Source organism: Anguilla anguilla, chromosome 10 (genome assembly GCF_013347855.1).
Source record: "Anguilla anguilla isolate fAngAng1 chromosome 10, fAngAng1.pri, whole genome shotgun sequence".
NCBI lineage: Eukaryota > Metazoa > Chordata > Actinopteri > Anguilliformes > Anguillidae > Anguilla > Anguilla anguilla.
In genome coordinates, this window is record NC_049210.1 from 31731525 (window position 1) to 31759404 (window position 27880).

At 50.1% G+C, this 27880-nt stretch overlaps 2 protein-coding genes across 2 annotated transcripts; both read left to right on the forward strand.

Annotated features, from left to right (window-relative positions):
• The first annotated feature begins 23 nt into the window (after positions 1 to 23).
• Positions 24 to 18278, forward strand: LOC118237560 (kinesin-like protein KIF24). Its single transcript, XM_035436434.1, has 15 exons — positions 24 to 222; positions 1040 to 1742; positions 2380 to 2554; positions 2773 to 2870; positions 3108 to 3353; positions 3917 to 4004; positions 4179 to 4300; positions 10867 to 10972; positions 11575 to 11646; positions 11872 to 11981; positions 12320 to 14265; positions 14534 to 15047; positions 15280 to 15373; positions 15717 to 17884; positions 18113 to 18278. The coding sequence occupies exons 2-14, from the start codon at positions 1093 to 1095 to the stop codon at positions 15843 to 15845; spliced, it is 4350 nt and encodes a 1449-aa protein (XP_035292325.1). The 5' UTR covers positions 24 to 222; positions 1040 to 1092; the 3' UTR covers positions 15846 to 17884; positions 18113 to 18278.
• On the forward strand, positions 18123 to 27630 carry LOC118237564 (ubiquitin-associated protein 1-like). Its single transcript, XM_035436446.1, has 7 exons — positions 18123 to 18278; positions 22325 to 22369; positions 23295 to 23419; positions 24491 to 25174; positions 26209 to 26388; positions 26956 to 27057; positions 27453 to 27630. The coding sequence occupies exons 2-7, from the start codon at positions 22330 to 22332 to the stop codon at positions 27591 to 27593; spliced, it is 1272 nt and encodes a 423-aa protein (XP_035292337.1). The 5' UTR covers positions 18123 to 18278; positions 22325 to 22329; the 3' UTR covers positions 27594 to 27630.
• Positions 27631 to 27880: the final 250 nt, after the last annotated feature.

A 27880-nucleotide genomic window follows, 5' to 3' on the forward strand; every position in this document is an offset into this window, starting at 1 on the left:
TCGCTCAAACGGTTCCCGTCGTTATGGATACTTGGGGAAGCTGTGTGCAGAAAGTGGAGTAACGTTAAGTTAGCTGGAGCAGTTAAATATTTATTATATTGCTAATTAGTGTTAGCCGAAATAAGATACAATAAATTATCTGTTTTAGTTACAGATATTCGATGTCCAAAATGACGGATTTGACTTCAACGTGAGACTGAAATGGATTAGGTCTTGGCGCTGGTGAGTTATAGCTTGCTATATTACCTTAGCCCACGCTCTCGTTAGACTAACTAGCTAGCAAGCTGCATAATTTATGAATACTGGCAGATCACAGTGCTGATATTTAATGCTGTGGGTTGCAACTGTACGCTGTTAACTAGCTTTGTATTTTTTGGAAGAAATTGAACTAAACTTTCTTTCAGCGGTATTTTATTTTTCAAAATCCGCGGGTTAATTTGTGTTTTGTGTATTTAATAGTTGTTATGTCGAAGTCGTCCACATTGATGTTTCGCCCGGCATTCCCCATTTGAATGCCATCAGCTACGTTTAGCTGGTTAGCTAAGCCACGCTGAGTAAAACATGCATCTTGGTTCCATATCTGAACACCCCAGCTGTTCGCCTGTACAGTACGGACACGACAACTGTGTGCAGCTAGCCAGTGGGCTATATTTATCACCCCCTGCAATATGTCATACTGCTGCTGCAGTGGAGTATAGAGTTTCAGTACTGTAGCTAGTTACTGCTCTGAACACGGCTAGCAACAAACCGAGTGGGACAGCAACAAAGGGAAATCAGTCATCAGCGGTAAAGTGGCAAACTTGGTACATAAGTTAGCTTGATTACATTTTATATAGTGTTTGAGTTTAGTAGTTTGCACTTTGTTGCTTGCATTTGTAAATGGGCTGTTTAATAATTGATTAGGAAATAAAACCGTGGACAAACAAAGGGCTCGTAGACAGTAGGATGATTGTAGTTCCGAACTGTGACTGTAACTTAAAATGGTAACCGCGATACGGTGGAAACAGCCAATGAAGTGTAATGGCCTTGACTTTTGCAGGGTCGCCAGGAGGGAGTGTTTGCGTCCATGGTGATGGTGGAGCAGAGGACAGGATGACGTCTTGTCTGTATGAGTGCCTGTACGAGGCGGGGTTGCAGCGCTACTACCCACAGTTCACCGCGATGGGGCTGAGCCAGCTTGCTCACCTGTCCCAGCTCACCATGGGAGATTACCCCAGGCTCGGGGTTCAGGACATGGGTGACCGCACGCGGCTCTTCCACCTAGTACAGCTGGTCAAGGGCTTTGAGGAGGAAGAGGACGAGAGGTATGTCGAGGAAGAGAGAGCAGCTGTTTCGTCCAGGAGACCGCCTCCACGAAGACAGCTGGACTTCAGCGTTCTTTCCCCTGAGCCCGAGAAACGGCGGCTGGGTCGCGACTGCATGACCCCCTGCAAAGCCCAGACCGACAGGGAGACACCCTTCCGCAGCGTCCCAGGCGAGAGGGTGGCGTGCAGACGTAGCGCCCACACTCCAACGGTGACCCCTAAACTCAGCAGTCACACGGACAAGGAGGCAGCCAGACACAGCAGGCGCATGGATAAGGTAACACAGCACAGTGACAGGGAGAGAGGAGAGAGGCGGTGGGCGGAGCTCTCCTACAGGAAGTCCCTGCTGAAACAGGAAGCGGCCCCGATGCACCAAGGGCAACGTTCTCCAGGTTACAACTATGGCCTCCCGATGAGCTCACCTGCGTCCTCAACGAGGTGAGGAGTCCTGCTTCCCTCTGCTTCAGTTACAGTTGCTGCTAAGCGACCATCGCTGTTGTGCCTCACGTGTCTGACTGTTGCTGTTGCTGCCGTTCTGTCCCTCCTGAGAGCAATAATGTCTTTAGGCCACATGCACAACAAGCTTTCTTACTTAATAGTGTGACCTCATGCTTTGCCGTGTTTGTTATATCTTTTTGCTGTGCTCAAGTTCAGCTTGCAAGGCTGTGAAACCCTAGCGTGGGTAACAATAGAAGTTTGTGTGTTAATGTACATGTTGAAGTTATATCTATTTGTGTGCATGTATGTTTTTGTGTGTGCACACGTGTAATTAATTGATTTTGCGGTCTGTCTGCATGAGTATTATTCTGTGTTTCAACATTGAAGTCGAGTTCATACAGTCAGAATATTTTGCTTCCTTTATTGTTTTAATTGTTGTGTCTTAAATAATTAATGTGTGTGTATCTGCACGTGTGCGTGTCTTTATGCGTGCATTTGTGTGGGTGTATGTGCGCGCGTTTGTGTTTTCACATGTACGTTTGTGTGTGGGTGTATTCACGTGTATGTGTGTGTGTATGTCTTTGTGGGTTTTCTGTGTGTGCGCGTGTTCTTATGTGCGTGTGGTCGCACACGTCAGGTCATCGGCTGGCCGGGCAGCAGCGGAGAGGATCCGGGTGTGCGTGCGGAAAAGGCCTCTGAGCCGGGCGGAGGAGAAGAGGGGCGAGGCGGACGTGGTCGCGGTTCGGAATGGGGAGAGCGTGCGAGTGCACGAGCAGAAAGAGGCGGTGGACCTCACCCAGTACGTCCTGCAGGTAAAACACGTCACGTGACTCGCTTATGACATCACAATCGCAAACCTCCGAATCTCCTCAGCCCATTCAGCAAAAGCATCCTGGATGTGGCCCAGGATGGGATGCAGTTCGGCTGGCAGCAGGCAGAACACGCGTGTGCTTATCGAGGAGAGTTGATTATCCTTGCACCCAAGCTCCAGTGTGTTTTTAAATTCATTCAGTGCTCTTCCTCTCCACAGCATGAGTTTTATTTCGATGAAGTCTTCAGCGAGGCGTGCACAAATGAAGATGTGTACGAGAAGACGGCCTACCCCCTTATCCAGCACATATTCAATGGGTAAATGGCTCTGCTGGCCTTTTTACTTCCTTTATTTATCTTTTATTTATCCCGGAGAAGCAACAAAACTTTGAGATTTGCATTGTCTTTTTGCCTGACCAGTGAACCCGTAATGCAGGTTTATTATGGGTGTCCACCAGGGCCAGTAGTAGCTACACACCGGTTGAAAAACGAACATGGAGTTCAACGAGTCTGAGTTTTTTTTTTTTTGTTCCCCCCCCCCCCCCCCGTTCACAGGGGGAAGGCCACGTGTTTCGCGTACGGCCAGACGGGGGCGGGGAAGACGCACACCATGCTGGGGTCATCGCCGCGGAGACCGGGGTTATACGCGCTGGCGGCCCGCGACATCTTCGCCCGGGTGGCGCAGGCCGAGCAGAGGCCCGGTCCCAGTCCCGGTCCCGGTCCCGGACCCCTCAGCGTGCGCGTCAGCTTCTTCGAGATATACTGCGGCCAGCTGTACGACCTGCTGGACCACAGGAAACGGTGAGGGCGTGGCATTGATACCGGACCGGTGACCCTCCCTCTCGATTCCTTACGGTGTATAGGACCATCTGATAGATGAATGTGATCTAATGACTCTTTTTATTTTCCAGTCTGTTGAAAATTGATTTTTATTTAACTTTTTATTTCTCTGTTTATTGCTCCCTATTTCCTTCTCCCCTTTTCCTCTCTACTCATCGCATGCCATGTTTTTCTCCCTCATCCCCCACATCTCTCCCTCTCCCACCTTTTTTTCCTTTGTTTCTGTCCTTCTAATTCAATTTGTGCTACCTGTCCACTCATTCATCCCAACTTCTCTCTGCACCCCTTTTTACACTCTCCACCCTCTCCCTCTCTCTTCTTTCCCTCCACCTTCTGTCACTGCCTGTCTTTCTTTATCTCCCTCTCTCCCTTCCTCTATCTCTCTGTGTTGCTTTCTCACTTTCTCCCTTGCTCTTTCTCAATCTCTTTATATTTCTGTCTCTCTCTCTCTCCTCACTCTTTCTCTATTTGTTTATATCTCTCTCTCTCTCCCTCTCTCTCTCTCTCTCTCTCTCTCTGTTCAGGTTATTTGCTCGGGAAGACGGTCAGCGTATGGTTCAGATTGCCGGGCTAAGAGAGGTGGGGGTGGAGTCTGTGGCCAGTCTTCTGGAGGTAAGTGCCCCCTCTCGCTGCCTTTTATTATTTCTTTCTCATTCTCTGCCACTCATCAGTCTCCTCCTCACTCTGCTCATTCCCTGCCTCTTTGATAAGTTGCATTGGCCTAGTAAGGCGACGCCCCTCTCCTCTTCCTTCTTCACCCTTCGCTGTGGCTCCGCCTCCTTTCAGGTGATCTCCCGGGGCAGTCGCGAGCGGAGCAGAGGGGCGAGCGGGGTGAACTGCGATTCGTCGCGTTCCCACGCCCTGCTGCAGATCCACCTGAGGGCCTGCACGCACCAGCTGGTGGGCAGGTCAGTGCCCCTCCGGGTTCCGTGCACCCAGAGACCGCCTCTGACCGCGATCCCCATTTAACACACAGGGCTGAGGGCTCACAGGTCATAATGACGCTGTGTTTCCGTAGCTGCTGGGTTCCTGATATGACACAGGCAGAAACTGGTTTTGAGTTTCCCCCGAACTGTGACTCTGATACACTTTCACGCAATATCTCTGTAGTATCTCTTTCCTCCTCTGCCAGGCAGGGGGCGCCACTGAGTCAAGTGTTTTCCAAAGCAACAGAGCAGCGAGACCAGCAACCAGGGTTAATACATAGATGAGCAGGGGTAAAATATTCATAAAGTGCAGATAAATGTACAGAGATTAACAAGTTTATAAATGAAGTCATAAGAAAAAATACACATCGATAAGAATGAAGTGTTGATCCCTCCCCTGTTGCATAAGCTGTATGTTTACAGAAGTGGTCTGCTGCGGCGTTGAGGCAGAATGTAGGTTCACAGGACTGGTCTGTGCTGGTTGTGTTGAGGCAGAATGTAGGTTTACAGGAGTGGTCTGTGCTGGTTGTGTTGAGGCCAAGCGGCCAAAACCAGACTTCGTTTTTGAAGCTCATTTCCTGGTCTTGTTCCTGGTTGCTCACTAGCGCCACTACAGTTGGCTCCAGTATAGGTGTTTTCATATCCGGTTTCCATGTAAGTCTACGGTACAAATGCGGTCAAAATACAAAGTCAATAATTTTTTCTCATGAGAACAAATAGTCACAATATGTGTATTTTATACGTCTTATGACTGTCCATGGGTCGATTTAATGATTTATTGTGTCATTTGGGCACTGTTATAATATTTGTTGTGGACCAATGAGGTACAGTTTGCGGAGGCTTAAACTACAGTAGGGGCTACAGTCTATGGTCACTGGGGTGGGAGGTGGCGCCTCTTGGCCTTGATATTGCGGCTCCGACTCATCCTCCATGGTCAACCTGTGCGAAGTGAGAAAATGCAGGCATCCCATTTGGTAGTGATTTCATTATGGCGTGTGCTGTTTACAGCTGCACTAGACGACCATAAAATAATCCTCCTCTGAAGTTTTTCGGTAGCCGAGTCATTTTTACTATTTCCTTTGGCCTACTTAACCAAATAATTAGTTGGCAGAAAGCGTAATCAGCTTTCTATATTTGGTAGTCCAGTAGCCTATTCTAAAATAGTTCGCAACTTCGGCTACCAAGCCATTTGACTAGCTAGCTAACCCTAACCGGCAAATATTCAGTCTGTCAAACGTGTTTGACGGCTTGTCAGTCGTGTACATTCCGTAAATGTCTGCCTGGGCCATGCTTCACGCATGTGGCTAAGCTACTATAATCCCGATTTTGGGATAAACACTGCAAAATTTTCATTTTCACGAAGCGAATTAAGAGTCTTAAGGTTTATTTGCTGGATAACATACAACACACGATGAAATCACACACACAGAATTTACCATCTTTGTAAGACTGGCATTTAGAAAGGAACATGTTTTTAGCATTTAAGAGACCGAGAAGCTAGGCATTTAAGGCAGTGGTTCTCAGAATCGGTCCTGGGGGCTCCTTGCGTATATTGGCTTTTCTCCATTGGTTTTGATGAGCTACAAGAAAAAAAAATAGCCTAGTAATAATTAGAAATTCAATGTACATTATTTTTGTCTTCATGCACCAGGTGGAAAACTTGCTGTACAAAGTGCGTTCAGTTATTAAAATACTTGGCAGATTTGTTAATCACCGCTGACAGTGTTAATTTTTATTCGGTAAAAAGTGACTTGCGAACGATCGGTCAGCTAGCGTCACCCAGCAAGTGAACACCACAAACGGGGATGTAGTGGCAGTTACTGGCTCATTAACTGACTGTGGCGAAAATCTACGACGATAACTTGCTCGGTTAACAGCAGGTCTACCAGACAGTTATATGAAAATTAGCCTAGTCAAATCACCAGTAGCCTACACATCTCTGATTGATTGACCATCAGTGTAGTCGATGTTCTTCCCCTGTGGTTTATATTGTGGCGGTTTCGCGAAGAAGCAGAGACGGAGACGGGCTTGGCTGTTTTCTAATCGCTCCCGGGGAGCTTCGCTTTATTTGTGACATCTCTCCCAACGAGTAATTCGTACACTGACCATCATAGCTGGGCGAAGCCTGCTTTTATCAAAACCCGGGTCGCCGTGATTGGCTACCGAAGCACCGTAGACGAACCAATCACACAGCCTTAACGTCACATCACACAAAGGTTGGACAGTTTGCATACAGCGGGAAACAGCAGCGCGAGACACACGCGCAAAACAGGGGAGACAGGCAGGGAATACAACACAGTGGCTAGGTAGCTAAGGACAGAAACATGACGGTGCAAATCATAAACCCGAGGGGCTGCTAGCGCTACGTAAGCGATTCCTAGCAGGCTACACACTTAAAATGACAAACAAGTATTTACACGATCGCGGAGCGGGACAAGTTAACCGCTAACAAGTTAACACAATTATTTACTTATACACAGGCCAGATCGCCACACAGCCCCCACCTAAAGGGTCACTAGTCTCCGACGACCCATAATTTCTACGCGATTTACCTCGTACTCGATTAAATAATTTGGTAGCCGTCGCTTCCGAGTGGGTCGGCCCATGGTGGGCTGTGCCGTTTCCTCTGCTGCCGGTGGTGTAGAGGGGACAGGGCTGCTACCTTGTCCGCCAGCTGCGTCTTCGGTGGCAAGTGGTTGGTAAGGTGCGAGTCGGTCTTGATGGAGCACCACCAGGCGCCCTCGATTTGGCATGCACATGCGATACGTCACCTCACTCAGCCGCTCCAAGATCTCGCCAGGCCCACGCCAATGTGACTGCAGCTTAGGGGACAGGCCCTTCTTGCGCACTGGGCAGTGGACCCACACTTTATCACCTGGCTTGAAGACCTGCCCCTTGCAGTGCTGGTCGTAGGCGCGCTTCTGTCGCAGTCCCGCAGTGTCCTGGGCCTGGCGAGAGAAGTCGTGTGCCACTCGCAGTCGTTCCAACAGCTGGCGGAAGTAGCAGGCCTCTGTACGGGCTGGTTCACTGCTTTCGGGCGGGGCCCCGAACACCAAATCCACAGGTGTCCGGAGCTCCCGTCCGAACATCAGGGCGGCGGGCGTGCAGAGGCTGGACTCCTGTACGGCAGTTCTGTAGGACCACAGGACCAGGGGTAGGTGGCGGTCCCAGTCTCGTTGGTGCTGGCTGGCGAGGATGGCGAGTTGCGCAGTCAGGGTCTTGTTGAACCGTTCAACCAGTCCGTCGCTCTGGGGATAGAGTGGAGTTGTGCGGGTCTTGGCTACGCCGAGCCGACTGCAGACCTCAGCCAGCACCCGCGATTCAAAATTTCGCCCCTGGTCGCTGTGGAGTTGGGCGGGGACCCCGAAACGGGCAAACATCTCCTCGGCCAGCTTCCCCGCTGTTGTTGCAGCACTTTGGTCCGGCACCGCGTACGCCTCGGGCCACTTCGTAAAGTAGTCCATAGCCACAAGCACGTAGCGGTTACCGGCCTCAGTGACAGGGAAGGGGCCGAGGACGTCCACCCCCACTCGCTCCATCGGGGCTCCCACCACGTAGCGTTGCAGAGGGGCGCGGGAGCGCTTGGTAGGCCCCTTGCATGCCGTACAGGAGTCGCAGCAGTGGACGTGCAGCTCCACGTCCTGGCGGCACCCAGGCCAGTAAAAGCGCCCCCTCAATCGTTGCAGGGTCTTGCTGTTCCCGAAATGGCCCGCCCCCACCGAGCCATGCACCAACCCGAGGACTTGGGGGCGGAGCGCTCGGGGAACGAGGAGTTGGAGGAGGTCGCTTCCAAGCCCGGGTGCCTGCCACCACCGATACAGCAGCCCGTCCCGCAGCTCAAGGTTCCTCCTTTGCCCGTAGTAGGTCTTGAGCTCGGGCCCCTCAGCCGAGACCTCAGCCCATTGCGGCGGTGTTTCTGCCTCCAGCCAGCCCCTCACCTTTCTTAGCGTGCTGTCGGCCTCCTGGCCTTCCCGCAGCTGCTCTTGTGACACTGGCAGCCACCCCGCCTCACTGATGTTAGCGGTAGCCACCGCTAGCTCCACCTGGCTCTTATCTTCCTGTCGCTGGCAGTGTTGACAATCCAGCTCAGCACAGAGACGGCGGGACAAAGCGTCAGCGTTGGTGTGGTGCCGCCCCGCCCTGTGCTCGATCTGGAAATCGCACTCTTGTAGCTCTTCTAGCCACCGTGCGACTTGGCCCTCCGGGTGCTTGAAGTTTAGGAGCCAGGTGAGCGAAGCGTGATCAGTGCGGAGGCGGAAGTGGCTACCTTGGAGATAGGGTCGGAAGTGCCTCAGTGCCTTGACTACGGCCAGCAGCTCTCGGCGAGTCACACAGTAGTTCCTCTCTGCCCGGCTCAGGGCACTGCTGTAGTAGGCGACAGCTCTCTCTCCGTCACCGTCCTCCTGAGATAGGACGGCTCCCACCCCCATGTTACTGGCGTCGGTGTCGACGATGAATGGGCGGTGCACATCGGGATACGCCAGCACGGGGGCCTCCGTGAGAGCCGTTCTGAGCCGGGCAAAGGCTTCTGCGCGTTCGGTGGTCCAGACGAACGGCTGGTACTTGTCGGTGAGGCGATGGAAGGGACTGGCAATGGAGGCGAAACCCCGCACGAACCGCCGATAGTAGCTCGCCAACCCCAGGAAGCTGCGCAGCTCGCCTACATTTGCTGGAGTCGGCCAATCCCGCACAGCAGTCACCTTAGCTGGGTCGGTGGCTACCCCTCGCTCTCTCACAATGTGCCCCAGGAAGGCCGTCTCCCTCCGGAGTAGCTGGCACTTCCGGGGATTCAACCGTAGCCCAGCCCGGCGAATCGCTGTGAGCACGTCGTGGAGGTTAGCGAGGGCGTGCTCGAAACTACTGGCATGTACTAGGAGGTCGTCCAGGTACACTACACAGCAGCTTCGGGGGACGGCCGACAGCACCCTTTCCATCAGCCGCTCGAACGTGGCAGGGGCATTGCACAGTCCAAACGGCATCACGCGGAACTGCTACAACCCTTGCCCGATGGTGAAAGGGGTTTTAGCCTTAGCATCCTCGGCCATTTTGACCTGCCAGTAGCCACTCCGGAGGTCCAGCGAGCAGAACCAACTGGACCCCGCGATGTGGTCTAGCGCCTCGTCGATGCGGGGGAGAGGGTAGGCATCTTTGCACGTTACGGCGTTGAGGCGCCGATAGTCCACGCAAAAACGCCACTCTCCGTTCTTCTTCCGCACTAGGACAGCAGGGGCCGCCCACGGGCTGTTGGAGGGCTCAATGACGCCTGCAGCGGCCATCTCTCTAACCTTCTCCTCTGCCCCCAACCGCTTTGCGAGTGACAACCGGTGAGGGCGCAGACGAACCGGTGTAGCGTCACCAGTGTCAATGGCGTGCTGCACTAGCTTGGTCTGCGTGCATTCCTCATCGCGGGCAGTGAAGAGGTCTGCATTGTCCTTCAGCAAGCGTTCAACCTGTTGGCATTGGTGAGGGTTGAGGCCGCGGCAGCTGCGTCGCCACAGCTCGCGGACAGCACTCACCGTCTCGACAGAGGGGGGGGCAGGTTGTGACAGTGGGGCAGGCGAGCCACGCTCTGTGTTGGTTAGCTGGGGCGGCAGCTGGTGAGGGTGGGCTGAGGCTGCTCGGCGACGGATCCTCCTGGACCTGCGTTTCCTCTTGGGGGTGGCGTGGAGGGCGAGGGTGGTGGCACCGATGGAGAGCCTGGCGTTGGCGATGTCCACCGTGGCACCCCAGTGGACCAGCAGATCCAGGCCGATTATGCTCGCATCGCTGATGTCGGCCAGCCAGAACTCGTGCGTCACCACCTCTCGGTTTCCGACCTCCACGCTCACCATCTTCTTGCCCCGCATGCCGAGCCTCTGTCCCGTCACTGACTGCAGCTGAGTGGTTGTTGGGGACCAGGCAGTGTTGGGGAGCGTTCGTGGGGTGGCCCACTCGCTGTTGGATGGTTTTCTCTTCTGCCCTCAAAAGGGCAGGCTGCTCTCCTGCCCTGAAAAGGGCAGGCTGGAATTTGCTGTCGGCTCCCATAATGGAAGGACTTTGCTCGGTTCCCGCCTTCACAAAGGCAGATGAAATATTTGCTTTCGCGAGTGGGACCGAACTGGTTTCAGGCGCAGCAGACTGCTCCTGATTGAGGTTAGGGGACAGGCCCTTCTTGCGCACTGGGCAGTGGACCCACACTTTATCACCTGGCTTGAAGGCCTGCCCCTTGCAGTGCTGGTCTGTGCTGGGTGTGTTGAGGCAGAATGTTGGTTTACAGGAGTGGTCTGTGCTGGGTGTGTTGAGGCAGAATGTAGGTTTGCAGGAGTAGTCTGTGCTGGGTGTGTTGAGGCAGAATGGAGGTTTACAGGAGTAGTCTGTGCTGGGTCTGTTGAGGCAGAATGTACGTTTATAGGTGTGGTCTGTGCTGGGTGTGTTGAGGCAGAATGTAGGTTTGCAGGAGTAGTCTGCTGAGTGTGTTGAGGCAGAATGTACGTTTATAGGAGTGGTCTGTGCTGGGTGGGGTGTGGCTGAATGTGATGGCGTAGCGTCACGTGCTCCTTGATTGACAGGATCTCCTTTGTGGATCTGGCTGGGAGTGAGAGGGCGTGTGACACCAGAGACCCGGACAGACAGAGCCGCATGGAGGGAGCTGAGATCAATCAGAGCCTGCTGGCAGTGAGTACACAGTGTTCTCTTAAACATCCTCTGTGCCTGTGATACGCAACATGCTCCTGAACCTGCTCTGTGTGTGTGAGAGAGCACAGAGCGTTCTCCTGAACCTAATCTGTGTGTGTGTGTGCGTGTGTGAGAGCACGGAGTGTTCTCCTGAACCTGCTCTGTGTGTGTGTGTGTGTGTGTGTGTGAGAGAGAGGGAGCACAGAACATTCTCCTGAACCTGCTCTGTGTGTGTGTGTGTGTGCGTGTGTGCGTGTGTGTGAGAGCACGGAGCGTTCTCCTTAACCTGCTCTGTATGCGTGTGTTTGTGCATGTGTGTGTGTGTATGTGTGCATGTGTGTGTATGTGTGTGTGAGAGAACACGGAGCGTTCTCCTGAACCTACCCTGTGTCTGTGAGTACGGAACGTTCTCTTAAGCCTGCTTTGCATGTCTGAATACACAGTGTTCTCTTAAACCCTCTCTGTCCTTTGAGTGCATCAAGCGTTCTCCTAAGCCTGCTCAGTGTCTGTGATTGCGGAACGTTCTCCTAAACCTGATCTGCGTGCTTGGACGCACCAGTCAGTGTTTGGGTTGTCAGCGGCACGACTCCCTTTCGTTTCAGCTGAAGGAGTGCATCCGGGCGCTGGACCAGGAGCTGTCTCACACGCCGTTCAGACAGAGCAAACTCACGCAGGTCAACACCAAAGCCCCGTCTCTCTTACATCTCTGCCATTTCACCCACTGTCAGTGACTGATGTCCAAAATGCTGCAGAATTTTAACAACCGTTCTGGAATACGCTATAGAATTTTAATGATCGTTCTACGATGTAGCGAAGAATTCCAATGAGCAGAACTTAAGTTGCTGATCTGAATTTAGTGAGCATCTGCAAAATTTACCCTTTTGATGTTTTTTTTCCAGGTGCTGAAAGATTCCTTTATCGGGAATTCTAAGACCTGCATGATCGCCAACATCTCTCCGAGTCACCTAGCAACAGAACACACCCTCAACACCCTCCGATATGCTGACCGGTGAGCGCCTACCACGCTTTGTCTTTCATTTATTCACTCACTCCTTTTAGCTTTATGCATTCAGACAAAGGGAATGTGGATAAAATAACATTGTGAATGTATATACATTGCAAATTGAACTGTACTATATACAGTCCATTAATATAACTGGATATTTCATTGGTGGTCTGATTGAAAGTACCTCTAGGGTGTAATGGCTGTGCCTCATTTGGGATTTGAACCTGCAATAGCGTTACAAGCTCAGTTCCTTAACCATTATACTAATGGGACAAAATGTGATGAAATATCATTCATTTGGTATTCATTTGTCCCATGTCACACCACATGTGCCTGTGTAGGGTTAAGGAGCTGAAGAAGGGAGGAAAGAGTTCCCATAGCCACGGCGGGGCGTGGGGTAAAACGCTGGCCACCCCATCCCCCAAACGCAACAAACACCTTAGCCGGGGGAAGAGCCCGACCAAGAAGGTGAAACTCGGGGTGCAGAGGGAGTCCAGGGGCGCCCCCTCCTCTGTGCCTGCAGGGGTGCTATTCTCCCCCGGGGCGAATCTGCTCTGCTCCACGCCCAAAGCCATGGGCGGGGCTAGGCTGGAGGGGGGCGGGGCAGTGGGTGAGGTTCGCCTGGACCACACCACGCCCCTGAGGGGCACCCTGGGGAGGGGGCGGAGCCGGAGGGACAGAGGGAGCGAGCGACAGAGTGAGAGGCGGGAGGAGGAGGAGGACGGGGGGAGTAACGGAGGGGAGGCACGCGGGCAGGAGGCGCGGATGTGGGCGCGGCCGGTGTGGAAGGAGACCGTCCCCTGGGAAACTCTGAGAGGCCACGCCTCCTCCCGGAGAAAGGAGAGGGAGTGGGAGAGGGAGGGAGAGAGGGAGGAGACGGAGAGAGAGAGGCACCTGAGGAGGTATCACGAGCACCTGCAGCAGTTCCTGCCCTCGGCCGCTCTGCTGAAGACCCCGCGGGCCCCGGAACCTCCGGCGGACTCGCTGGGGCCACGCAGCCCCCGTCAGCCCGCTCCTGCAGGGGAGGAGGGGGCCAGCAGGAGGCGCCCCAGCCCCTCGCACGCTCTGGAGCTGGGGCACGGCAGCAGGAGCGGTCCCGGGGAGCGAGTCCCGAATGCCGTGGACGCAGAACTCGCCCGAGCCCGTGGCGAAATGCAGGAGACGCCCCCGTTCGGGTGGGGAAGGGGTGGAGACGCGAGGGAGCTGGGACGCGATGGGCTCGCACTTCAGGGAGAGGGCCTGGGCTGGGGGGAGGGGCAGCTGCCAGGGGCGGGGCAGGGGGAGGAGCATGACCAAGAAGTCGGCCGGCAAAGGCGGGGTCTTGAGGGCATCGTCGAGGGGCACCGGGACAGACGGACCCCCGTCAGCCCCGCGACTGGGAGCGATTTAGGGCTCGGGGAACGGTGGGGTGTGCTGGGAGCCGGGGATGAAGAGGAGGAGAGCTGGGAGGGAGAGAGGGAAACGGAAAGAGGCAGCAACGGGCCGGCTCTGTTGGGGTGGAGCTCTGAAGAAGAGGACTACAGCGCCTACCTGTCCACAGAGAGCAGCAGCAGCAACAACAACAACATCCCAGCGGAGAGGCCCCTATCGCCACCCAGGACCAGCTCCGCCCTGCTGGCTGAGGACCTCAACGACCTCTCCCACGAGTTAAAATGCTCCAACTCCCAGCCTCGGGAGGGGCTGGGCCCAGCCTGGGCGGGAGCAGACCCCTTGCGGCTACATTTCGACTCCCTGCCAAGCGACTCTGTGAACATCGCCCTATCCGCCTCTGCCCCTGCCGTTAGCACGCCGCTAACGGGCTGCTCGAGGAGAGTGAGTGGGAACCCAGACTCCGGAGAAGCGCCGGCAACCTTGTTCGCCTTACCCGGAGAGGCTCCGGCTGCGGTGACATCATCGACAGGGGCGGAGCCGCAGGACGGCACGGGGCCCATGCCGAGAGGTACGGCTGGAGCGGCCACGCCTTTGGGGTCGGCTCCTCTTTCACGTGGCTCCTCCCCCTCCGCAGCGGAGAGCTCCACCTCCACCATGGACCCCCTCTCCATCTCCCTCCTGCAGGTGGAGCGGCAGGCGGCCACGGACTCCTTCCTCCGCCCCAGCTCCTGCTCCCCCTGCGCCTCTCCTGAGGGAGACGGTGGAGAGAGGGGCAGGGCAGGGGAGGCTCACCTCCTATTGGAGGCTCTGTTGGACATCCAGACCTATTGGGGTAACTTTGAATCTGCAGTGGCACCAGATGACCAGAGAGGGCAGCAGAGTTTTGACCTAAATTCTGCTCTCCAGTGTATGAAAGGTAAGTCTTATCTGTGTGTAAAGTGTCTTAACGTATGAATTTAACTGCGAATTGGGAATTGTATGCTTATATTCCATGGGAAAAATATTGTGCTATTACCATAATATTTTTGTTCTTGCTATGCTGTTATAACCAAAGATACAGTGTGTTTTATGTATTTAGTCTACGAAACTAGTTCAGGTGAAAAACCACAGGTAGAGTGAATTGCAGTTGTAAGAGCTAGTGTGGCTGCAGCGACTGGCTCATGATTGGCTGTTTCCCTCTTTAGGGATGAGTGCCACCAAGGACCCCTCTCTCAGCCTCACCCCATTCCCAGGCAGCTTCATGGAGACCGTGGCCCAGCCCGACAGTGACATTCTGGGGCTCATAAAGGCTGCAGCTTCCCCTGGAGGCCCCAACACCCAGGACCCTGCAGGGAAGACTGTAAGCCATGCCTCCCTGAGCGGACAGGGCCAATCAGAGCCCTCCCCCACTGAAGCCGGTCCACTCAAACCCACGCCCGTCACAGAGAAAAGCTCAGGCGTCCAGCAGGGGATCTCTGGGGACAGCATAAGGACGGAACCAAAGCAGCGAGAGGTGCGGGATGAGCAGGGTTTGCCTCTCGGGAGGGCGGAGTTGGGACGACAGGACCTGCCTCACGAAATCCTACCAACAGGAGGCCTGGGGAAGGCGCACTGCACCATACAGGACCCGTCCTGGGACAGCGACCCCCCCGTGACCTCCTCGTACCCACAACTCGCCAGCAGCACGAGCCCGAGCAGCGAGAGGCTGGGCCCAGCACAGTACGTTACCCAAATCTCTACTTCTCTTACTGTCAAAGCCCTTTCAGTAAGCACTGAAGTAACTGTCCTTTCATTCCACTGTAGGACAGGTTAGCAGCCCAATGAAAGCCGTAATGACACTGTCAATCACACGTCAGTGTGAATTAATGTCACTCTGAATCTCATGTTGGTCACCAGTGTCTCTCTCTCTCTCCCTCTTCCCCCCCCCCCCCCCCCCCGCCAACCCTCTCAGGAGGCTGGTGGTTCAGGCGCACTGTGAGCAGCTGGAGGAGATGGATTCTCTGTGCCGCAGAGAGGAGGCGCTGTTGAGCCTGCAGCCCAGCATGGTAGGGGCGCCACTGCAAACGCTGGAGGTCTCGGCGGAACTGAATCACAAAAACAGATTTATTTGTGTCTTTGATGCGTTTTTAGTCGCCGTGTACAAATTCACCCTGATGAATATTTGAGAGAATCTATGCAATCTTGAGTATTCACATCTCTGCTCTACTACAGTCATTTTTACCTTTGTAGGGGTTTTATAAGGACAACTGACAATCCCTGTAAAAGAAATTCCTTTAGTGACAACATTTTAGAGCTGTGTCAAGTATTTAATACTCCTAATGGGTTAATGTCATATTAGGTCAGTTTGGTCTTAGGTGTTGCTAATGTAGTGTTGCTCTCTTCCTGTAGGACTTCACTGACTATGTGCTGAAGCTGGGGGAGATCATGGAACTGAAGGCCAAGTGTGTGCGTAGCATGAGAGCCCAGCTGCAAATCTACCTGACCTGCAGTACTGACTCTCACACACTGGCTCACTGACAATCACACGTTGGCTCATTGACTCTCACACTGGCTCACTGACAATCGCACGCTGGCTCACTGAGTCTCATGTGCTGGCTCACTGACTCGCACGCTGGCTCACTGACTCTGACACGCTGGCTTACTGACCGCCACACGCTGGCCCACTGACTTTCACACGCTGGCTCACTGACTCAAATGCTGGCTTACTGACAGTCACACTGTGGCTCATTGACTCTCAAACGCAGGCTCACTGACTCGCACACTGGCTCACTGGCTCACGTGCTGGCTCACTGACTCGCATGCTGGCTCACTGACTCACACGCTGGCTCACTGACTCACACGCTGGCTCACTGACTCACGCTGGCTCACTCACTCAAATGCACTGGCTCACTGACTCTCACACTGGCTCACTGACTCACATTCTTGCTCACTGACATCCTTTGACAAACACTGACTAACTGACGTGAAGGCTTAATGCCAGTTTAGCCCTGTGACAGATGCTCACCAGCTAGTTAACTGACACTCTGCCACATTGACATTCGGACTTGCATGTTGATTCACAAACCCTCATGAGCTGATTCACTGAAATACTGATTCACATGCACGCTCAGACACACTCAAATTGACTGACTAACTAACCAATCGACAAACTTGCCCACAAGCTCTCATTTAGGCTTACTGCCACATTAACTGACACACACACAGACAATCTGTGATATCCACGACTGTTACCAATGGGGTCGTCTGATTCACACCGACAGATGGATAAACATCCTGTTGAAAGGACTGATGTGCTACCTGTCAGGCCTCTCCAGAGCTTGACTAAGACAGGATCAGCATCTGTGTTCCTGAGAGTAAACATTCCCCAGGCCCTCCACATCCTGTTCGTTTTCAACACAAAATATTTATGTATGTGTGCCTTCCCTACAAGAGCTAACTAACTGGTGGATAAGTGCATTTTACCTCTGTATTTAGTTCACTTGAACCAAAGGAGGAACAGCTGAGAAATGTATTCCTCTGAATGACGTGTGTGTGTGTGGGTGTGAGAGAGAGAGAGAGAGAGAGAGAGAGAGAGAGAGAGGGGAGGGCTGACTGACATACAGACTGACTGATCTGCCTCCTGATGACTAATCTTGTCAATAAATAATGTTTTGGTTTCCCATGAAACAACAGAGATATGTTAGGATGACTAAAGCACAATTTCTCTTTTGCCTTTTATACACATGAACATGAAGAGGACTGCATTTTGTAGCTTTGTACCAATGCACTGTGTTCATTTGACTCAATTTTGGGAATGTTCTTCAGACTGAAATTTTCTGTCCAGAAATGGAAGTTAGCCTATTTGTATGGAGTAGCACATGCCTAATTTGAGTGTGACTGATCAAGTGAAGTTGCTTATAGATTTTTGTTAATTAACATATTCACAAGATCCCACTCATTATCGAGTGTGGAATTGTTTTTTTAATTTATAAGTTACCTAAGTGCGTTATAAATGGAGTTAGGTAAAACTGTTAAGGCAATATCATGGAAATAGCTATTTTACAATTTGAATCAGGAAAATATTTTTAAAGATTGCAGCACACTCCTTGACATTAACAGCATATAGGAGTATATCCTGCACAATTTTGAAAAAATAGAACGCTGCGAAGTTGGCTCTTAAACTGGATTTCATGATATGGTGTAGGTACCATTCGCATGTGGCGATTGATAAAACGTACATTTTTAAACTCATTTTTTTATTTGCTTGTTTACTTTAACTTATTTTTGCTCCGTCATTCTGCAGAATTAATTTACATTTTCACCTCCGCCTTTTTGCCCAATGGTCAACAGGGGTCGCTTCTGCAGTAAATCTTCAGGATTTATTTAACTCAGTTATGCTGCAGAGTATGCATTTTGAAGTTGTCAATTGTTAAATTACGCCACGAACCTGTCTGATTTGGAAAATGTACTTTATACTGACTACACTAGAAAATCTATAAAGAAGCCTGATGCTTGAGATCTTGAAGTGTTACCTTGTTAACATAAATATATAAAATTGGACATGATTGTATAATTAGGTATTGTATATCATTATTAAAATGAGATATTTAATACATTCATTTTGTGATTATGTTGCGCTTTAACTAAAAATATCGTGCCAACTTTTATTTGTAACGGAATATGCAGGCGTATTTTGGGGGTGGGGACACGGGTAAAATACTGCACACCGTGCTTTCTTGTCTCTCAGCTTGCACTAGCTAGATCGCCTGCCATTGACTCAGCGTGCTGTCGTTCATTTGTCATAGATGACAAGCGGGAACGAGAGGTGGGGAATCGGGCGAACAAAAATGGCGTCCCGCGATGATGCAGGAAATAGATTTCGGTTTCATTAAAACTTGGCTGAAAGTGCATCGCCCGGAGGGTTCTTCCCCGGAGGCATCGGTAAAAAACTTTGGAGACGCAAAGACACAGGTGAGAGGGTTGTTGTGAAATATATTAGTAAGTACAGGAGCTGTCACCGAGACACACTGCCTGCGAACAAACTTACCACCAGCCAGCTTGCATTGGACTCAAGTACTCTTTGTGCGAGTGTTTATGTCGCGAACTAGTTCTGTCTGGCTTAAGGTAAGCTATGTGCTATTCGACGTGCATTGTTGGTATTGTATTTAAACCTACTAGCGAGAATGGTATTATTTAAGCGTACAGCGGACCTTGGTGGTGTATAACTGGTATTTATTTGGAGTTAGCTAGCTGTCATATTTGCTAATTTAGCTGATGGGTGATCAGTGAAATAACTGAACTGTTATTTCATACTGGCGTCAATTTACTGCCTAGGTGAAGTGTCACCAGATTCCGTTAACTGGTGGTCAGATTTGCTAGCTGACACCCACGAAGGGAAGATAAGAGAGGCCACATTAGCTAGCAGTACTAAGTAATAGCAGCTGTAAAGCTTGTCTGCCATAGTGAGCAAAAAACACTTAATTCCGTCAAATTAGTTAATTTAGCAATATGGCTAGATAGAAGTTACGTGTTCCAGAAAGTAACGTTTATTGGTCATTAGCGTAAATCGATTCTGGCAACTTTAATGTAAAGTTGGCTGTAGACATGTTTACTGGTTTGCTATCATATATCGCTGTTAGGTGTAGAATTAAATATTAGCTAGTTAAAGACGCAATGACGCTACACCATTGGGAAAACATCCGTTAGCTTATTTGCAAACGAGCTGCATATCGAAAAGAAAAAATGTCAAATATTTGAATAGTGAACTAATATGGTTGGTCTAGTTGACTAGGTAACTTAATATCAGAACCCATGGGTCGTGTACATTTAAAATGACCAAACTTCGCTGGTCTTGTACAGAAAGTGTAGGGTATGTCACTTGTTACCTCGGTGTCGTTGGCCTGTAGTTGAAGCTGGCTAACAAACCGATTTGTTCATTGCGTATGGTTGGGGTACAGACCAGCAGTTACTGAGACGAGAGCTGCATTCCTGAAGACACATGAACAAAACACGTGGCCCCCAACTCTGCCACGCCCACTTACAGTACAGGCCAAAAGTATGAGACCACCAGTGTTTTTTAAAACCTAAGGTAGAGTAGAATTCAGTTAATATATGCACATTTACTGAATAACAAACCATAAACGTTTTTTTTAAAAAAATTTCTACCTACAATAACACTAAAATATGAGTTTTGCTTAAAAATTTTTTTAGACTTGGCTTTCCTCAAAATTGTCTCTTTTAGCTTGAATCACATTTTAAAAAATGATTGGAAGTCTGTCCAATCATTTTACAAATGGGGGGTGGGAGGGTGGTGAAGGGTAGCACATACCAAGGACTTTTCGCAGATACACATCCTTTTAGACCAGCAGATCGTAGTTGCCGTTTCACTCTAGTCAGGGGAACTGGCTTCTTTCTAGCTGCATTGAGTGCTTCCTGTAGTCGTGGTGCAGTTTTATGACAGCACTTGCTAGACAGCACAAGATTTGCCTTCTGCCTCTTGATCTTCCTGGTATTCTCCTGTTAACATCACCGCCTATCAGCAGGAACCTTCGGACTGTGTACTGAACACTGCACCTGGATATCTTAAGCGTCTTTGTAATTTCTCACAGCTAATAACCTTCTTGCCACAATGTCTACTTAATTATACTTTTGACCTGTCTTGTATATTTATGCTTTGTCTTGTATAGTATCATATAGACCATAGATATTTATCAGTGCTTGACCCATTTTCAAGGAAAAAATGTCATATTGGAGGGGATCATCTAAACACCTTTGTTAACGCAGAAAAGCCTTCTCAAAATCGCAGAGGTGCTAGATATTATGCTCAAGCTAGAAATGTTTCGGTAACATTGTTTTGCAGACTGGTGGAATTTCATCTCTTTCACAAATACAACAATAGCTCCATTCATACTGGTCAGGCAGTCAAAAGTATGCCAAAATGCTCAACTGACATGTCCGATAGCAAAAACTCCCACTTTGCTATATGCAGCTGAGTCACTAACTTTAGTTTAGTGGTGGTGGAAAGGACCTACACTAGCCATTGCTAGCACAGCACCAGTCATTTTCAGTCTGCTCTAGCCTGCCTGGAAGCATTCTGTATCATAACATTACATTATTACATTACAGGCATTTAGCAGACGCTCTTATCCAGAGCGACTTACACAACTTTTTACATAGCATTTTACATTGTATCCATTTATACAGCTGGATATATACTGAAGCAATGCAGGTTAAGTACCTTGCTCAAGGGTACAACGGCAGTGTCCTTACCCGGGAATCGAACCTGCGACCTTTCGGTTACAAGCCCAGTTCCTTACCCACTGTGCTACACTCCGTCCTTCATAAACACATCATTTCATTGTTGCTTTTATTTTTGATATATATATATATATTTTGCATCTTTACATAGTCAAGCTTCATGTATCTATTGCAGCTGCAAATGCCTCTTCCGCTGTGTAGCTCGATGGGAGGATGCCTTCCCCCTTCAGTAGATTGTGGGAGTAGTCTAGAAGACCTCAGACTGCGCATTCACCCAAAATAGGAATTTTGTGAAAAATGCAATATATCTCTCTGATTACGCGAATATTCGTCTGTTGTAATTGAACTGCAGTCAAATTCATAATAAAAAGATGTCATTTATATGGGATGGTCGGATTTTCCAACTGGTGGACCTGCCCAATTTACCTAGATGACGATAGCTAACTAGCCCATATGAGCTGAGAGAATTGGGTTGGAATCTTATTTTCCAGCCTTACATTGTTACTTTGTAGTATATCAGACCCATAGCAAATTCTCAGGCCATCATGGCCAGCCAGCTACTGACGCTAAACATAACTGAATTTAGTTGGCTAACAAAAGCAGCTAGCTAATGTTCCTGAATGCCGACCAGCCACTTGGTTAGCGTTAGGTTGGTTAGCCACCAAGGCGACCTCTTCTCTACTGCACATCCGAGCTGAAAACACACCACTGTAGTAGCCAGTCCGTTTCCTCTTCTTCTTCTTCTTCTATTGGCCACATGCTTTTCGGATACACCCCGCAAAGAAAAATGGGTCACGCCGAGAAACGTCCCAAATACTTTTTAGAATAAAAAATGCAGGCAGAAAGGCCTTTAAGTTGTTTTATTATTTTTCCTTAAACATATTAACACAATGCAGGTTTGGCTTGTTGTCATTTGCTTTGTCTGTGAATTCTTCATTTTCTTCAAAAAATGGTTCTCCTGGCCTTGTGTCCAGACTTTCCACCGAATTATCATTTTCTGAAAGCCGGTTTGCTCCTCGTGCTAGCTTGTTCCAAATGTGGAACAAGTAACTGAATACATTTTTTAAATTTCACCAGAATTACATGTCCGATCTACAGCTGTAGCTCATGGCCTTATAAAAATGTCAGATCCTGTGAAATGATGGGATCAATTATGAATAATTAAGAACATCTAATTAAAGCCAATTAATAATTAAGTTGGGATTTGCGAATAGACTATCGTTGTATACCCCCTACTCTAAAAACTCAGAGGGACCCTTCCTGCCCTCTCTCCTTGCCTCCACTGTCTGTGTCCACCTGTCACTTCACATCCGCGAATGACCCAGCCCTGTCTGAACCAATGAGAGTCTCTTATGAACAGCCCGAAGCACCCCTTGCTGTCTCTCAACACGCACACACGCACATACACACACACAAACACACACACACACGAACATGGTAAACAAGCCATTGCCTTTGCAGTTGGCAGAGCCTTTACAAAGATGTCTCACGAAAGAAACGTTCTAGTAATGTGTTTTTATTGCTCTGGCCTGCAGAAAAAAATGAGTTTGTTCTGTTTTGTGAGTACAAATCATGCAGTTCAACAGCCAGCACTAACTTCTCTTTTCCTGTTGGATACAGATTTTTACACATTATATTTTAGGGTGCGCGTGCATATGTGCATTGTACAGATCATTGAAATTCAATTTGCAAACCTGCATAAGAGTTTCTAGGGTGTCGTGATTTTAACTAACTCAGTGGGTGTGTGGTTTATCTTTCAGAATAAATGGCTGGATGGAAGTCTGGGTCAGATTTTCAGAACTCTGGTGAGTTTGGTGCAACCCTGTCACCTTGAGGAGCTTTGTGTTCTGTGTATTGCACCTCTGGTAACCTTCATTCTAGTCTGTCATAGTGCGTTTTAGCTGACTAGCGTAGGGCTGATGCCACTCCAGTCTGCTTACACATGTCCCCATACTATAATGGAAACATCATTTGCATGGTGACCACTGACTTAAACTGTGAGCCTTTGTTTCCTATGTGTCCCACAACTGAGCAGCCATGGCGTTTGTCTGAGCTGTACCACAGCCAAATCTGCTGTTTGTTGCAGTGTGGTAGGTAGGGAGCTTGCCAGTTTGAGTCCCTGACAGGACACAGTTACGACTTGGAACGTACGGCACTTTACGTGTGTTACTGGTGCAAGGCCTCAGTATTCAGTGTAGACGTCTCTTTTTTTCTCATGAAACCAGGAACTGGCAAGTCTGAGCATCTTTAAAGAATGCTGGTCATGTGGGCTAATTTTGGTGTGGACAAAGGAGTATTCATACTCTATCCAAGCTACACACCAGTTATGTAATATCGCTGCTATTGCAGTCACGGTTGGCAGGAACTACAAATCTTGCTGCAGATTAAAAAGAATCTCAATTTATATGAGCGTTTTTCCAATCTGCAACTAATAAGGCCTTCAGTCGTCACATAAAAGCTTGCTATCACTCAGTATTTTGTCTAAAGTATGAAGCCATTCAGTATGACAAATATGTAATAATCGAGGAAATCAGGAAGGGGCGCTGTAGATAACATTTAACTCTGTTCTACCTGTGTTAAACATTGACATTCTCTGGTTCCATTATAGTTTATGTATGGAAGGACTTTGTTATGCTTTTTGGCTGGTGAATCTCCCTCTTATTGGCTCTTTAGTATATCTCTTTATTTTTATTTTTGTTTGGTCCTATTCTTCCTCTCATCCGTCTTCAGGACAGTACAGCTACCTGGACGAAGTTCCCTTCAAGATTGGTGACGGGTTCAGGTGTCCGGCCAAAGTGGGTCTCCCGGTGGGCTTCTGTGTCCCAGACTGCACCTCTGCGTCGGCCCAGTTTGAGGTGAGGCTTTCTCCTTCCTCTGCCCTGCCATGCAGTTTAGACATGCACCATTTCAACACAGCAGGATTTAAATTGCCCATAGACATCTATTCTGAGTTGGTTGCTAATTAGGGTGCTAAGTAACGGCAACCCACAAGTTCCTGTTTTAAAACCTGCATCCAGTTCAGACACAAGAGACCAGGAATCAAATGTGTATTCAACGGCTATAACGTTGAATATCAATTAATTGAAGAATAACAATGAAAACCTGCATAGATTGTGGCTGTCGTGGATCAGGTTTGATGACCACTTCTATACAGAATCTATCTATTATTGCTGTGTAAATCATTGTTAGGAATAAGGGTACCACCTTGTGGTCATTAAAGGTTACTGCTGTTATTGCATCTTACATTACTAGCATTTAGCAGAAGCTTTTATCCAGCGAACTTACACAACTTTTACATTGGATCCGTTTATACAGCTGGATATATACTGAAGCAATGCATGTTATGTACCTTGCTCAAGGGTACAACGGCAGTGCCATACTCAGGAATCAAACCTGTGACCTTTACATTACAAGAGTTCCTTACCCATTATACTACTCTGCCACCAGCAATCTTCCACAGTGGGTACTCCAGAATATTGTATTACTCTTAGTATGAATATGATGTTTTTTAGTTTAATAATGTTACAGATTAAATTATTTAAGGTTAAGTTGTTAACCCTGTCAGTACTAGCTGTAGTGTTGCTCATGTGTTCAGTGCTGGATGACTGTGTCTCACTGCTCAGCAGCAACCCCTGCTGGTCACAGCCCGCTTGCCCAAGTGTCTTCTGCCTCTTGTCTGTGCGAATTGTGGACCGTAGTATGAAAAGCTTTGGCTCATCTGTGTCGGAGAGCTTGGGCTCACCTGCATTCTCCCAATTTGATGGAGGAGGCTGCAGCAGTGAGCGTGTGAGCAGGTGAATCTGATTGGGCATTCCAAATTTGGGCGAGGAAGGGGAGGGGATATTTAAAAAAGTTGAAAGTGTTATTTCAGGAGGTCAGTGGGTACAGATCTCCTCTCCTCTCCTCTCCTCTCCTCTCCCCTGCAGTATGACTTCTCCTTAGAGCGGCGGGTGGTGCGATGGGGGAAGGAGCTGGAGGAGGCGCGGGCGAACCAGGAGAGAGAGCGGCGAGAGGCGGAGTCCAGCAGGACGAGGCGAGCGGCGTCAGGGGAGCAGGAGGCGGAGCGTAGCGACGGGACCCCGCCCCCTCGCCACTTGGACGAGAAAGCCCCGCCTCCACCCGCACTCAACCCCGTGCTGGCCAGGTTGAGCCACAGCGACATCCTCATGCCCCTCCCCGCCCCCAGCTTGGCCCCGCCCCGCCGTCCCAGCCCCCCCGGCCTCCCGAAGGGCTTCAACCTCGCTGACTTTGAGAGTGCGGAAGACCCTTTCAACAAGCTGGAGCTCAAAACCCTCAACGACAAAGAGGAACTGAGGAGCATCTTGCTGGTGCAGGCCCTGACCCCGCCCCTGCCCCCGCCTGTCAAAACGGACCTATACCACAGGACCAATGGCCTGGTGGCCCCTCCCAAACAGGAAGGGCCCGGGGGCCGGCTGGACGCGGGACCTCCCTGCAACATCCGCTCTCTCAGCTTCCCCAAACTTTCTGACTCCGCCCCCAGCCCCACCCCACGGCACAACCTATTCAACGGCACCCCGCCCATCACACGGCGTGCCCTCCCCCAGAAAGACATCATCGCTCGCCTAGCCCACGACGGCATCCTGAAACGGGTGAGTTCTCCGGCCTCTCCACCAGGGTGCGAAATTAACTTATTCACCCCCTGGCCGGAGTGGCTCGTGGATTCTAAACAGTCACCAGCCATTTTCAACTTTTTATCAGCCGCATTACCTTTTACAATATTACACAACCTGGTTGGTTACCCACCAAAATGGCTGCTAGAATTGTAAAATCTTACCAGCCGCAATCAAAATTTTATCTGCATTTGACTGGTGACAGGTGTTAGTTTCACACCCTGCTCTTTCACACCCTTCACTTCCTCATGTTGGTTCACGAATCCTGGCCTCGCTTAAAAGCATGGTGCGTGACTGTACTTCCCGCCACGCTGCTGTGACCGAATGTTCCTGATGCGAGGCATGCAAATCTGACCTCCCTGATTTGGTTGGATTCTGGTAGCGCTTGCTCTTTCCTGACGTATCCGTAGCTCTTGTAGGTTTCTGTGCTTTGCTATGTAAATAATTGAACTATGTAACTTTGTTTTTCAGTTAACGTCGGAGGCAATTCAAATCTCTGGATGCTCTAGGGGTTTCCTAAAAACAGTTGTTACCAGCCAATTGTACCTTTCAATCCGTATTTTGAGCAAATTCAGCAAACAGTAATAATGTATTACCATGTTTTCTAGGTATCAGTCAGGCTGTAATGTAGGCGACAAAATATCTGTGGAAATTTGGCCAGTAAGCCAAGAGTGCAATATGATACTATTGCAATTTAGGTCATACTCTGCAGTCCTTTAAATTTGTAACCCTAAAGTCCTGAGTCTGAGTCCTATTATCTGGATATCATTTTTATTACATTTTTCATGTATGTTTGGGATGTCACATTTGTAGTACTGAATTTGCCTGGCTGAACTCCTGTCTCCCTTTCGGTTTTTTGACTTGTGAAAGGCAGTTCAATCAGCCAATCGGAAAAGTGCAGCTCTACTGTTCCTCTGGGCTGGGAAAGATGAAAATGCTGTTGATAGGTGCAGCGCGGTATCATTTGCTATCACTGACCCTGTCCACATCTCTCTCTCCTGGCTCTGCTGCAGTCTCCGCCCCTCCCGGGCACTGGGCCCGCCCCTCGACCTCCTGGTGTGGTGGGGGAGGGCGGAGCCTTGTTTGGACTGACGCCTGGAGAGAGGCAGTGGGTGGAGACCATCGTGGCCATGGGCTACCCCTACGAGGGCGTGCTGAAGGCCATGCAGAGGCAAGGTCAGAACATGGAGCAGGTACGAGCCACGCCCGCCTCACCGCACCTGTGACTCGGCTGAGAGAGGCGCTTACCACAAGGCCGGGCTGTTTTAACACCATTTGATTAAGTGACTGCAGTATTACTAGCAGTCTGTGACAAGAAAGCTTATGCAGTGGGGCATAATGTTCTGTTGGGCCGATGGTGGGTTTAAGTTGGCTGGGATAGTTCTGCTTACAGCTGCATTGATTCTTCACAATATTCAGGTACCCCCGCTGGTAGTACGATTTGGACTTTAGGGTGTAAATTAGTCACTGGTGCTCCTCTTGTACTGTGCGTGCTGTGTGGACTGTTAGGTGTAAAGGTCACTGGTCACATGGTTTTTAACCCTTTAAGATGTAATGTCGCAAATAATGCGATCAGAATGCTCATAACTGAACAACGGTGATATTACAATCACTACTGGTTAGTAATAGCAGTGGAGTTCTAGAATGCTGACTTTATACTTCTGGAAAAACATTCCGGAAAGCCTCATATTCTCCAACGGTTAAAAACTGGTAATGCTCTGTCTCTCCCCCCCTGCCCCTGGTGTGGCCCTGTGCGTCAGGTGCTGGACTACCTGATCGTTCGCGCGCGGCTGTGCGAGCGAGGGTTCGACGCAGGCGCGGTGGAGGAGTGCCTGGAGATGTGCCAGTGCTCCGAAGAGAAGGTCAGTGAGTTCCCGCACTGCAGCGTTCTGCAGTGTGCGCTGCTCGACTGAGCGTGGCGCTGTTTCCGCGTGAGAAGAGAAGAAAACGCGAGACTGTCTATTGACTTGTTTTCCACTCGCAGTTCTTTCCTGATTTTTCTGTAAGAGACGTCCGTTCTTCCTCTCGTCCCTTTCTCTTGTCTGCGTCCTCTCACTCGTTCACCGACGAGAGTGTGAGGTGCCCGAATGGTGCGGCCTTGATTTGGAGATCTGCCAAAGCTTTGAAACGAAATGCAACTCACTGCAGTTTCCCAGGTCCTCTCCTCTTCTGTATGCTCTTCTCATTCCCCCTCATTTTCCTCTTCCCTCCCTTTCTCTCCTCCCTTCTCCCCCCCCTCTCCGCTCCTCCCTCTCAGGCCCTGGAGTTCCTGCAGCTGGCGTCTCGTTTCGGGGAGATGGGTTTCGAGAGAGACGCCATTAAAGAGGTGCTGCGGCTCCACAGCAACGACCGGGACAAGGCTCTGGAGGAGCTCATGACTCGAGCAGCCACCAGCTGAGCTCTGCGCCTCTGGCTCCGCCCCTCCCCCCCCCACCCCCCACCCCCCACCCCCCACCTCTCCCACCTTCGCCTGCCGAGGTGTGACTTCACGACCGTCCCCTCCGCCCTGGCACGAGAGAGAGAATACAAAGGAAGACAAAAAGAAGCAGTGTTAAAGGAGATGCAGAGTAAAAAAAAAAATTTTAAGTCACTGAAACACAAGATTTGCTTGAAAACAGAAGGGTGCGTAGGCCAAAACCAAAAGCCTGACCTGTCCCCTCTCTGGAGTTGTCTAGATGCAAATCA